At 44.4% G+C, this 13149-nt stretch overlaps 1 protein-coding gene across 5 annotated transcripts; it reads left to right on the forward strand.

Annotated features, from left to right (window-relative positions):
- Positions 1 to 11199, forward strand: LOC110983681 (uncharacterized). Of its 5 annotated transcripts, none has more exons than XM_022243131.2 (4): positions 1 to 151; positions 2746 to 2930; positions 4818 to 4967; positions 7369 to 11199. In XM_022243131.2, the coding sequence occupies exons 2-4, from the start codon at positions 2834 to 2836 to the stop codon at positions 8607 to 8609; spliced, it is 1488 nt and encodes a 495-aa protein (XP_022098823.2). In that variant the 5' UTR covers positions 1 to 151; positions 2746 to 2833; the 3' UTR covers positions 8610 to 11199. The 5 variants fall into 5 exon arrangements, with proteins under 5 accessions (XP_022098823.2, XP_022098825.1, XP_022098822.2 ...); XM_022243130.2 differs by lacking the exon at positions 1 to 151 and adding an exon at positions 1834 to 2520; XM_022243132.2 differs by lacking the exon at positions 1 to 151 and adding an exon at positions 2421 to 2560.
- The last annotated feature ends 1950 nt before the right edge of the window (positions 11200 to 13149 follow it).

Consider the following 13149-nt stretch of genomic DNA (forward strand, 5'->3'; position numbering starts at 1 on the left):
TCGAGCCGGAGTTGGCTCGCGGACTGTCACACGACCGCGTATCTGTGACGAGTGTGTGTCAACTACATTAGTTAAATCATCGCTGAGTTGGACGGACGTGGGGCAGTCTAGTTAGCGTAACGGTGTAACTATTACGACTACAGCCTACAGGGTGAGTCATTCCATTGCACTGTAAAATTTTATGATGCAGATTTCTTTCCTCCTCGGCTAAAGTAAAACTTGCATAGTCTGTTTGGCGAACTGTAAACACCACGAATAAGCGAGTGCGGCTGCTGCGAAAAGTTTTATCAGCACTTGTTTATCATAGTTCTCCCCGGTACTCCAATGCTTTTCTGTGACGAATGGACGATCCTGGGCTGTCCATGTTTTCTTTTCTTCTGATGCTTATTATTCAAAATTATAATTATGAGGGTGTGACTCCATTATTACGGCTAAGCAAACATAGATCAACCATGCAATTGAAATCGGACGCGTATCGCCAGGTCAGCTACTTCCCGTTCTTGCTTGATTCCAGTGTAACTTGAGGTATAAATTAGTGGGCATTGTAATGTATAGGGGACGACCTTTCAAACGTTGTGAATGCTAATTTACAGCACATGTCACAGTGGCTTCAATGAGTACCAACTCAAAGAAAATAGTGGTTGCGCTGGAAAAGACCTCGAATACAACACTGCTGTCGCTAAACTTAGATTCTAAGCATTCGCGCGAAAAAGGAAGTACAGTTATAGTTAAGAATAACACGATAAGCATTATGAGGAAGTGATTTAACCATGCACTGTTGTTTTCAGAATGAAATCACCGTACTGTAAATTTTGCCCTTATCTGGAGTTGTGCACATGATGTGTTCAATCAGTGTTTGCCACGTGATGTCTCCCTTCGTGCTTTATCAACTTGTAGCACACCGAGTGTGCAACAGGTGGTGGGTCCATAAAGAAAACTGCCGGCGTGTCTTCTTTTATCTAGGCTCGGCGATACGGAGTTCGAGCCTCCCGCCCGGGTACCGCATACCGGATATCCGGGTTTGCGCTTTTGGTACCGCGGGCCCCTGTAGCTAGCTGTTACGGGGAATTGGGACAATTACCATTATCCAAACGATTGTCATGTGCGCCCGTTTGAATCTGACTACATGTAATAAACTCGAGATTTACATTCATTTCACTGGGAAAGTTTCATCAGGGGCCGGAATGGGGAAAATACCGGTTTTCCTGTTTGATTTTAATGTGTGATTTTTCACCCTTTGGATTTCATATTCTGCGAAAGGTATTCTTTTAAAGTTGGTGCTCTGACTTGGGAAAATCCCTTTTTTGGATACCAATTCTCTAACAAACATATGGGGGTATCCTCAGCAATATTCATTGTAAATTGATCCCAAAACGACAGGTGTTTTTACTTAATTAAAATGGCCTGCCCAAACACAGCGTGGTGGTAATGCACATGTGCTCTTTCCAAGTTATTCCATTAGAGTACAGGTCATATTGTGTCCATGTGCCTTCGTCTGTTCGATTTAATAAAATTGCATATGCCGCTTTTTTAGATCAATCGCGTCTCGATTTGCTGTAAATAAATTGCACTTTTGTAGCATTTTGCATCCGTATCATCGTATTTTCGTTTTATGGTTGCTGACAAATATTGCCAGTCAAAATTGTAGACAATATAAAATAGATTTCAGTGTAAAATGTTATTTTTCGAGCATTGATTTTTCCCTTTTGAATCCACAAGAATAGACTTGCAAGTACGCACAACTTGGCTTTGCCCTGCTGTCTGAGAAATGTATCTTAAAACAGAGGACTATTTTATGGATGAAACTATTAGAGCTTTTGTTCGCCTCTCTGAAGCAGTCAGCCATAGTTTATTTTTTGCTCACTTCTTCGTGGTACAAATGAATTTGACTGCTGTAATTGGTTAAAGGGGGAATTTAGTCGCCCAAGACTGATGCGTATGGATACTCATGGGGGGAAACTTGAATGTTAAATCTATCGTTGATCGATGCATGGTAAATATGCGCGCACTTTAAGCGTGATTGTAGACGCCCACTTACGATTAGCGAGTGACGTGAATGAGTCGCGAATGCCCATTTTCAATAAGTAGATGAATTAATCACGGTATAATAAGTCAATGTCTGACAAGATGATCGTACAACTGTTATGCAACTATCATCACAGGAGAGGTTATCACCAATGTGATTGTCGTGTAAACGTACTCGAAAATGAAGATTCCCAGACGAAATCCCATTCGAATTTCCCACACATCCCAACTTGAATCTGAATGTGGCTTAGTTTGTAATCATCAGCACCTGGTACTGGGAGTATGTACGCAACACCTATCCATTGATGCGTGCCCTTGGTACATGCGCACATCGATCTCAGTGCAGCCGTACATACGTCATTGCGAAATTATCACTGTCCTGGCAATTATGCTAATTAGTCCCGTCCAGCGGGTGTGAATGAAGTAGTATGGGTTGAGTGTGCAGCGCCTCATGTGCCAGTGTGTCTGTTGGACTGTGCAGACGCGTTTTACAGCGTTAGAAACCTTGAGCTATATTTTTGTTTCAATACTTTTGGTATGACTGGGAACATAAATCATGTTATCCGTTGAGATTTGGTTCATACATGTACGGTTTCCCTCGTGCGGTTGGACATACATGTACTTGCATGCTTTTAATCAGTTCAACAGACAGTCTTTGGGGAAAAAAACGAAAATAAATTGAAAATTCTATTTTAACCTCTCTTAATAAATTCATCACAGGGTGAACATTTTGAAATTGGTCGCGGGAAAACCCACACATCGTGTGACGATCCGTTTTTTGTTCGTTCGTGACCGTGACATCAGCAACATGTTAACCGGGAACACCCGTGCGCCTTCACCCGCCGAGCCCGCAGCTTCGAGTCAGTCGGAACAGTTCCAGCCTCAGGCTGCACCGCCAAACAAAGGTGAGTTCTGATCGGTCCTGTCCTGTTCCAACAGGAATTTGACTCCTTAATATTAAAACAATCGGAAATAAATTAATTACGGAATATTTCCAGTACCACGGATATTTTTTTTAATAATCTACAGTTGTTTGATTTCCAAATTTCTTCATAAAACAAGAGCTAATATTTTCAAAAGTTCAGATAGGACAGAGCGATCTTTCTCTCGTCTCTGTTGATAAATATAAGGAGTTTGTTGCTCTCGACAAAACTTTATTGTTTTAGGGGGGGTCACACAATGTCGGGGGAAACCGCAAAATTTGGGACTCCGCAAAGGGGAAAGAGAATAGTCTAGAATCTTTCGCAATGCCTCATCCCTCAAATTGTGGATGACGAATTTCTGTCTGGAATGCACGCCTATTACCTGCACTTATCGTGGGGTGACGGTTTACAATAGCTGTACCCGCAGGTCGAAAGAGTTAATGCAAACATTTCGTCAGCACACCCATGGTCTACCTGTGCGGCCCACCATATATGGTGTGCATTCACACGGGGTTGTCCCCTCTCCCTTTGTTATACGGAACGGCACAGTAGCGGTTGTTCGGGGAACCTCTCTGAACATTCCAGAGCCCATGACATCATCGTGGGGGTGTCATTATCGGGTCAAGGACCACTAACAAGGGGGTGCATTGAGGATTTCGGCATTCCCTGGTGCCCAAGCCTTGGCGTGCGAAGCTTCAAAGTGGCGCCGCTGTAAACTGTTTGTGGGGACCAGTGCTTTCATGACGATGTTTCTTGGTATTTTGGGGTTAACTGTGGATCTGTGTTCATGTACATGAACATGGTTCACCGTGCATGTTAAGTATACATGTACATGTAAATGTACACTGCAGGCTATATGAACTTGTAACGCTGCTTTTACCGACGTGATCTGTGGAATTTGTTTGGTCCGACAAAAAGGAAACATATTCCATGAGTCATAGTGAAGCGGCAAGATTTAGTGAATGAGATGTGTCTACCTTGCCCGTTGAGTAAATACACAAGGAAGTATTTTCACTGGCGATTTGGCGTTCTCACCTGTCGGTTCATGTCAAAAAAAAGATTGCAAATTCGTGACAAGTTCATTGACAGGGCATTCCTTACAAAACAGCACACTGGTGGAATTTTAATCAACTGTGAGCCGGGTGATCAAACGTCTCGGTAGGATTGTTTTCTATTATTTACTCCGTGTCATTAATTCGAAGTTATACTTTTCAGTTGTTGGTGTATTGATGTATGTTCGACAGGTCATTGGCTGATTATTGAGTTTACTCTCTTAAGTGTAATTAAATTGTGTTATCTGTAACCCATGTGTCCATAATTGTACTTTCTTTTTCTTCACATGGAATTTTTCTGTCACATTTTCCATCTTGTATCGATGGCCGAGTGTTTTGTTTTTATAGGTCCAGAGCTCTTGACAAAAGTATAGGTATATAACAATCACTTGACCTGCCATTGTGGCTATTTTAAGGGAGTGTAACTAGAGATCTTGCAAAACCAGAAACACGACTGCGTACATAGCCGTGTGATATATTTTTTTTCATGGCAACATCGGCTGGGCCCAGGCACAGTGGATTTTTCTGTACATCACTTCCCGAACGTCACTGGGCCGCAGCGAGCTCTTGCTTCCGCGTGCAGCCTGGGCCCGGTTTCTACCGGGAAGTGGGTCCATAATTGCATTGGACCCGCTGCCGCGTTGGGACTGGTACAGATATTCGGTTTTACTCTGCAGGGGGAGGTCGTGTACAAGTACCACACACAGGAGGCTCACTGTATCCTATCAGGAGTGCGCACTCTGAGCAAACAGTTTTCCTTCTTTTTTTCTCACGGTCGGGAAAATAATGTATACCTGTTTCACGCTGGTCCCTTTAGATAAGCCCGGGCCCGGGCGTGTCTCCACCCCGATCACGGTGAAGTCTGAGTTCCCTGCGGCGTCGACCGACCAACCCATGGATCAACAGCCGACCGTGCCTGGTACGCCGACACCGCAGGTTGCAGCCGGACTTGGAACCAAACTCAAAGGTGCGTTGGCGGTGTCATTAATAATAGTACATTGGGCCTTTCTTTCCATTGAAAGTGAGTCAAATATCGGAGATGAAATGAATCACACTTTACCATATTTCAAGGTAATGCATTACTCTCGTTACCGGTTTGTGATAACAGCGTGGGGCATTACAGCCGCAGTTGGTGTACATTTGATTCTCCATTCAGTATGTCGTTTGTGTTGACTTATCTAAGTGTTTCTTGTAATTAAGCATTTTGTGTATGCTTCTCCCAAGTGTAAATACCATTGTTATACTACAACAGATGCAAATAAAGCCTGCAAAAATCATTATGGATAAGGTCGATGTTCATTATTATTCAAGCTTGACCCATGGAACTGTTGTTGGGGAGGGGGAATGCCAATGTCAGCTAGCGTGCCCGTTCACGTCCATCACGGCTCCCAAGGGGCTGGTCAGGATTCATTGCAAATACGGTGATATTTCATTACCGTAAGTTCAAGGTTCATCCCCGTGGAGAAGCATGTTCGCCCGTGGCTCACTCAGTGCGAAAAACTTGCCGACTTATTTGGTCTTCTCTAGTCCTGTTTTTTTCCTCACAAATCACTTGAGAGGGGCGACTTGTGTGCGGGAAAAAATGATTTCGCGGTTTGATGATTACGGAGATCGTGATTTTAACTTATGTACCCCCCCTTGCTCACAATGTCTGTGAAAATAAACAACAAACTTGGACGGAAATCGCTGTTGCACATTCACAACCAGTTCTTACTTACTTTCTATATATACTTCACACTGTGCGTGCGATGTTTGTGTAACTACAAATACTACTTTTTACAGCACTTCTTATTACTATGTGAATGACATAATAATTATGTTTTATTCTTTGAACCATAAGTTGTGATTTCTTGTGAAGGATTAGTCTTACAGCACTTCCAAAAATAGTGGTTTCCAAAAGGCCTCATGTTTATTATACATGACGTGTTCCTTCCGCTTGGGGGCGCGGCGGCCATGTTGGAACTGAACACAGATACAATTATTTCTCTCCACAAGTGAATGGTTCAGTTCAGCACATGCATTACATGCGGTTTCATCGTGTTTAATTATCTTTCCAGCCGCCCTCATTCTGCCACGGTTATTTATAGCTGTTAGCCTCATTTTTTCCCAAAGGGAGGGAACTTATGGGCGAAAGAAAGTACAATTCTCCATCAAAATTAGTGAAGCCGGAAGGAACCTTTTTTGACTCATCCACTGACCATGACGTCATCGGATGTGCATTATTCCGTTTGTTGCGCGGGCTCTAATCCATATTGTTTCCAGAGATAAACATATTTGGTACCTGGCACATGATTGGGACGGGTTTGTTGAGGACAGGAAGGAATGGCCCGGGACCCTGGATATATTAGTCCGGTGCTTATGAGGCAGCCACTTCCGTCTTTGGGTGGGTCTGGCCAGGAATTGGCGCTCATATAGTTTCTTCTTCGAGTTCTTTTTTCTCTTTGTGAGGCGGGGAATAAACAGGATCCAGTGGATATTAAAAGCAATGAGGATTTCCGCACGTTTACTTTCCTTTCTGGAGCCTCCATTTTTGCTTGTAATAAATCACGTGCCGTAGGAATTGTATAGGGTCGCAAGCAGCGCATGCTGTTGCCGAGAACAGATTGTGGAATCATTTCGTGTGCCTGGCAGACTAAGGCGCTGATATAATTCTCTGCTGTCCAATTTAGGAATTGAGCGTCACGTGGCTATTGACTTATGAACCAATAACGCAGTTTGAAGGTCACGTGGCTGTTGACACGTGAACCCGGAAATGCCTTTTGCCTTTAAAGTCAGGTGGCTTTGACGGATGACTTGCGCTTTTATCTCCGAGAAGATTACAAGATGCTGTGTAATAGTCACAGCGTTGTTCAGTTTCGATTTCATCATCAGCATCGGCAGCAAAAACAAATTCACTGTGGACAGTGCCATCAATAACAAGGGGGTCTCGAATTGAATTAACACTAACAAGATGTGTCCGATATTCAACAATATTTCTGTCAAAATCGAGTTGGGGTGTTGGTCAGACAACGTTTTGTTTCAGCGGAAAACAGTGTTGACCCTATAGAATGAAGTAGGCCTACGTGTAATCCTACAGGAAAACCAGTGAAATAAACCTGACAAAAGATCATGTCTAAATACATTCTATACTGATCAAGACTAGGAAAGCCATGCTTACGACTAATAACGAGTTGAACCCTTAATCCGAGGTTTAATTTAAGTTATAGGATCTCGTGGGGATTGGACGGAAAATCTGGGTCCCTGTTTCTGGCGGGGCAGTTTAGAATTCACGTAATGCCTTTGACTTGGATCTAGTCAGTCAGCGCGGTTTCTTGGCCTAGCTCCTCACAAGCTTAGCAGTCATGATTATGTTGCTCTCTGCCATGCAGGAATGGAAGCCAATGTGACGCTATGGCAGTTCCTCTTGGAGCTCTTGATGGATAAGAACAACGCCCATCTTATTACCTGGACCGGCAACGAGGGCGAGTTCAAGCTGAACAACTCGGAGGAGGTTGCCCGCATGTGGGGGCTCCGTAAGAACAAGACCAACATGAACTACGACAAGCTCAGCCGCGCCCTTCGCTACTACTACGACAAGAACATCATCAAGAAGGTCATGGGTCAGAAGTTTGTCTACAAGTTCGTCTCCTTCCCGGAGATCGTCAAGACGGAGAACAAGATCCCATTCCGAGTGAAGATGGAGACGCTGGACGGGCCGCCCCCAGCAGCGGCGGCCTCGACGGCCGCGCGACCGCAGAGCTACCCGGGGATCACGGTGACCACGGCAGGCAGGAAGAGTCCGGCCGACATTCATCACCAGCTCCACCAACACCACCGCCATCACCGGGAGTCACCCAGGTACGTGCCAAGTCCGCTGGCACGATCGCCCAAGCGCGCCACCCCTGACACGCACGAGACGGCACTGAATTTAAAAAAGCACAACGCTAGCGAGGACCGCGAGGAACCTGGAGCCCAGGAACAGAAGCAGTGGAGCTCGGCAGCGGGGCTGATCGCCGGCAGCGGCGGCAGTCACCATCACCACCGAGGAGGCGAGGACGGTAGGATAACGGCCAGCCCCAGGCCCATGCCGTCAGGTAGCGGAGCCGGCTCGGAGGCAAGGCTGACTGTCGAGCCCAGCCTGGTCACCAGTACCGGTCGGCCTTTCACCACCGTCTGCACCCCAAGCACCGCCACGGTCACCAGCAGCTCGACCAACAGGCCCAAGCCCCTACCCATCACCACCTTGCAGACGCCTAAGAGTGACTTTTACTCCACCACTATGCCTACCAAGATGTCCTCGTCCAGCCCGTCTTTTCTTACCACGAACAACGGGCTGACGGTGCCGTGCTACGGCGGACCGCACACCCCTTTGCCCGGAACACCAATCATGGTGGCCAGCCCCTTATTCGGCCAGAGCGGCACGCCCTTGGTACCACTCCATTTCTGGAGCACGCTGAGCCCTCTTGCTCTCAGTCCGTCTGTGAGTTCCCAAATGAACACATTCCAGTTTCCCGCCATTATCAACGGACTAACCGGTACACCTGTGTCAGTGTCTGGCATGATGCCCATCCACACTCCCACAGCTGTGGTTTTCTCACCAACGACGACCAAACCAATTGTTGTGCCCTAAGCCGCACAGAATTGAACAGTTAGCTTTAAATCGCGATAGCTCAACCAATCATCAATCGATCAGTCAATCTCGCCATGTCCGGCCAAAGTTTCAAACGATTTCCCGAGGGCTCCTGGTCTTAATTCAAGTCGGCTGTTCCGGGCGAAATTACTTGTTTTACAAATCCCAGCAAGCTAGGGCATATTACCACGCATAAGTTACATACGTCAATGTGCCGAGTCGTTTATGGCGACTGACACACTAACAACCGACTTGAATTAAGTCTAGTAAATAAAGGTTCCGTTTATATTTTGGAAATAACCAGCGGTTTTTGGCAGGTCGGCAGGTTAGGTGGGCATTTGGTCGAAAGTACACAAGATCGTCTAAACTGCTGTGTACATGTATATGTCGGCTTTTCATGTAAGAATTCTGTAATTCTCAGTTGGAAATTACAGTCGTCTGGTTGCTTTCTAGAATTTGTTCATTTCCAACATCAGTTTTCTATGGTGATTTCCATAAATAAAAAGTATTGTAAATAACTTAATTTGGCTGTTGTGGCGTATCGTTTAATTAGGGTGGTAACAACGGTACAGGCATTTGGAACTGTAAATAAAGGCTGTGCCTTCAAAACATTTCGAGGAAAAGAAGGAGAGAGAGAACTATTTTTGCCAGGATAAGATGACATTATATTTTTGTAAAAATGTGAGTTGGCTCGAAGGTCCTGTTTAGAACTTGGACATGTTTTTTGTTCATTCCGGATGCGCTTGTATCAGTTTCGGAACTGTCCTGACCCCGGATTTTAGGGTCACACAGAGGTATAACACTCACACGCAGGGACTTTCATAACTCTAGAGGGGTATTTACCGTCGGATTCCCGCCTCCTCCACTCTCAGTTTTTCACGAAGTCCTTCCGCATTGCCGAGTGTATAGCCGCGTCCAAATCACTTGGGTGGAGCTGGAAATGGCATGACTGTATGGGAACTGGCTGCACAGCCACTGCTGTAGACTTCTGTGCAATTTCAAGCCGTAGCCTACATGTTTATTCGGACACGGCTGCGATGCACCAATATGAACGCTGATACTAGCCGTGCCTGCTCATATACCGAGAAAAAAAAGAGCCAATCCTTGCACAAAGTTTTATATGCGAGCATAAACTGTAGACCCATTTGTTTTATAGTCTTTCCTTTTTGCTCTAACCCCCAAACCAAACCGACCCCGCAAGAGCACCAAATCTGAATTTTGTTGCCACTGACTGTTTGGGACGCCTTGGTTTACAGCTCCAAACAACACAAATCAAAATTTTTCTTAAACAGCACCGTCAAATTCACTGGCAAAGTTTTTCGCTTGATGTTAGTGTTTCCTGACTGTTCTGTTTTTAATTTTTGTATCACATTTTTATTGTGAAGGATATTGGCAACATGCATGTAAATCAAACTTTTTAATACCCGTCAGACATTCAAACTTACGTCACCATTAAGCTGTTCATAAACACTATTGTGATATTAGTTGATGAGTCGAAAGATAGCTGAAGTTATGAGACTTAAAGTGGATTATATATTACATTGTTTGGTCGTCCAACATTGACATAAATAAGGTCGTTAGGTTAACACGGATGTAAGGGAAGAAGAGGGAAACAGAATGGGTCCGGAATTTACGGCGTCAGAAAACACGATACCTTGATAAGAGAATGTGATAAACAAGCAGCATTATTTTATCGCCTGGAAGAGATGAGTAAAAAGGGAACAAGAAGCGCAAGAAAGCAGTTTCGTTTTTGTTTTGTTTTAAGATAGTATTTCACTCGCATTTCCCCTTGTGGGGACAAGCAAAAATGTCACGTGAAAAGGGGGAATTTCCACAATACGGTTGAATGTACGAATTCGCCAAATTTGCAGAGGTACCAACGGAACGAGGCTCTGACCTCGTTACCATAACTAGACCCATGCCTGTTCGTATTGTCTTAGTCCATGAGCACATTAGACTGTCCAATGCATTACTTGTCAAATGAAATAGAAACAGAGTTTCTTACATGTCTCGGTGCCCTGATATTTTTGCTTACCACCAAATTGATTAAACGTTTTCTCCAAGGCAAAGTTGTATTGTGCCGAGACAAACCTCTCAGTCGCTGTAGAAATATTGCCAAACTTAGGCCATATTTGAGCATTTTGTTGTTTAAAAGAAAATTGTCTTCGTTTCAAGTTTCTAGCTTTCCTAAACCATTTGTATGCAGAAAAATCGCTCCTTGCCTTCAAAATTCCAAAGTTGAAGAAAGCCGCTGTATTATAGTCGTGGGCCGAATTTAAAGCAGATCTTTTTAAAAATGACCAAATTGGCCAATTTTATGTTTGTAATATTGAATTTTTTTTATAACGTATCTGTGTATAGAACTCCGTAATCTTGTGCGTTTACAGTTACTCTGTAAGTTTGGTAACAAAGATGTGTTGTCTTTCACGCTGGACGTGGCTTATAATTATATTGAGGAACTTTATTTTATAATTTCTAAGTTATTTTTTCGTCTTGAAGTTTGATGTAAAACAGAATTTATTTGTGATGTGCTGTTTCAATCGTGTAAAACAGAGTCTAAAAATAAAGAATAGCTTTTATTGAATCTGGAGGATGTATTACTCGTGTCAGTTAAGACGCCTGTCACACTTTCGGTGTCGAAGTTACAGAACTGCTGGGGACTTCTTTCATAAGCAATATTCCCCAGAAATTTTCCAGCACGTTGCTAAATAAAAAGAGCCTTCTTTACACACGTCATCAGTCTCAGGAGTATGTCACGAAACAAAGCCATTGTTGGCAAATACAGGGAATGTGCATGCACGAATGCTTTGGCTGACCAAGGAATCGAAACAGGTTCATAATCCGCGTGAAGGTTTCTTTAAAAGTCACCTGACAACTGCCGCCCTTCGGGCTCAGTTGGTGACTGTCGATCAACAAAAAAGGGGCTCCCCACATCACTGACGGAAGACCAGCTCGTCGGTCACAGACGGCTGCAATTGAAACGCTATGGTTACGGCAAGTAAAATTCGAATTACCCGCCTTCACAGATTCTGGAAAGCTTGATCGACCCCAGAGGGCATGTGGTCCCCCTTGTTCGGCCCGGCCAGCCCGTTCAGTGCTGGGCGTTGGGCCCGGAAAGGACAAGAGCCCCGCACAGAGTGTTGTGGTGGAAATACGTCACGGCTACCGACCCCCAAAGCATTGTGGTCTTCTCACTGCCCGTAATCAATAGGCCTACATTCATTTTAGGTTGCAGTGTCCCAATTCAAGGAAAATTCTCCGCCAGGCGAAGGCGCACAAAAAGTATCCCCAGAGATTCTTTCGAAAAGAGGGGTCTGTCTGGGCCAAGAAATGGTGGGATTGTGCCAGTATGGCCCGGGATCATCTCTGTAGATTCAGGGGCACCCATCTGGGGGCAAAGCAGACAAAAATGGGATTGAAAATTAGTCAGAAGAGCCCGAGGAAGGTGAGAGATGTCATTTGAAAAATGGCCGCTGAGAAGACTTGAGAACGCTGACTTTTTGGGGGGTGAGTTTGTTTTTGGCGGATAATTAAAAAATTCATTTGTTAACCTAATAAAATTGAAAATCAAATGAAATCTGAAGGACCAAGCAGCATATTTTTTTGAGAGGCATCAGGGACTTCAGTTGTCTGCCATGGGGCTCCAGACTTGGTTGATTTTACACTATTTTCAATGGAGCATAACTGATTCAGTGCACCCTTAAGTGCCCACATATCAAGTGCATCTGGAAGTGCTGGCCCGTGTTACTGTTCATATGAAATCCATCCAATACCCGAAAAATTACGTCATACACCTTGAAATTCCCTTCCCGATGCGTGCCTTTTAAACTAAACTGGGAAAGGTCGAGAGAAATGTCGCCTCGTGGGTCTTTAATCAGTAATTTTCTAAGCTATAAAGGCGTATTATAAGTTCCCTTTTGTGTCAAGAATCGAAACTGGAAGCAATAAACGAGACCTTGGGTGTTGGCTCTTTCCCGGATCTAATCGCACAACAACCCAAATGAAAAAAAACAAAACGAGTGACGTCAAGTGGAGACATGATCACGCGTCATTGTCGTAATTTTACGATAATTGATTAGGCGAACATTAGTGGTGACATTTCGGGTCACTTGGTCGTTATAGTCTGACATCAGAAGGGGAAAATGAAATGTAAATCCCTGGTGCCACGCACTATAGGTAGGCCACGTGTGAATATTTTTTTTGACAAAACCGGTGACAAAAGGAGAGAAAAGTACGGACTGGTTTTACATGCTTCCACCATTCAACTGTCATAAAGAGTGGGGAAACAATACTTTCCTATATGTAAGTAGACTTTACTGACATGCCCGTGTTCGACAGGCTTCGGAGTGCCTACTTAGAATAAGAGTATTTTGGATATTCTATCTGAAATGTTGAACTGCGGCCTTCTGCCCACCAGCACTCACTGAAGTAAAATAAAAGGGGGAGGTGAAACATCCTTACTTGCCGTCGGAAGGCTGAAATGCGAAAGAAGCATATTTAACGAGGTCGAGCCGAATGCACGAGGGCGCCTTTGGCAGCC

Source organism: Acanthaster planci, linkage group LG04 (genome assembly GCF_054643075.1).
Source record: "Acanthaster planci isolate LZ-2023a linkage group LG04, COTS_SCS, whole genome shotgun sequence".
Lineage (NCBI taxonomy): Eukaryota > Metazoa > Echinodermata > Asteroidea > Valvatida > Acanthasteridae > Acanthaster > Acanthaster planci.

Coding starts and splice junctions, on each gene's coding strand:
- LOC110983681 (XM_022243130.2), top strand. CDS start 2,477: ATGTGCCAGTGTGTCTGTTGGACTGTGCAGACGCGTTTTACAGC. Junction 2,521..2,745: donor GTGCAGACGCGTTTTACAGC/GTTAGAAACCTT, acceptor AATTCATCACAG/GGTGAACATTTTGAAATTGG. Junction 4,968..7,368: donor ACTTGGAACCAAACTCAAAG/GTGCGTTGGCGG, acceptor TCTGCCATGCAG/GAATGGAAGCCAATGTGACG.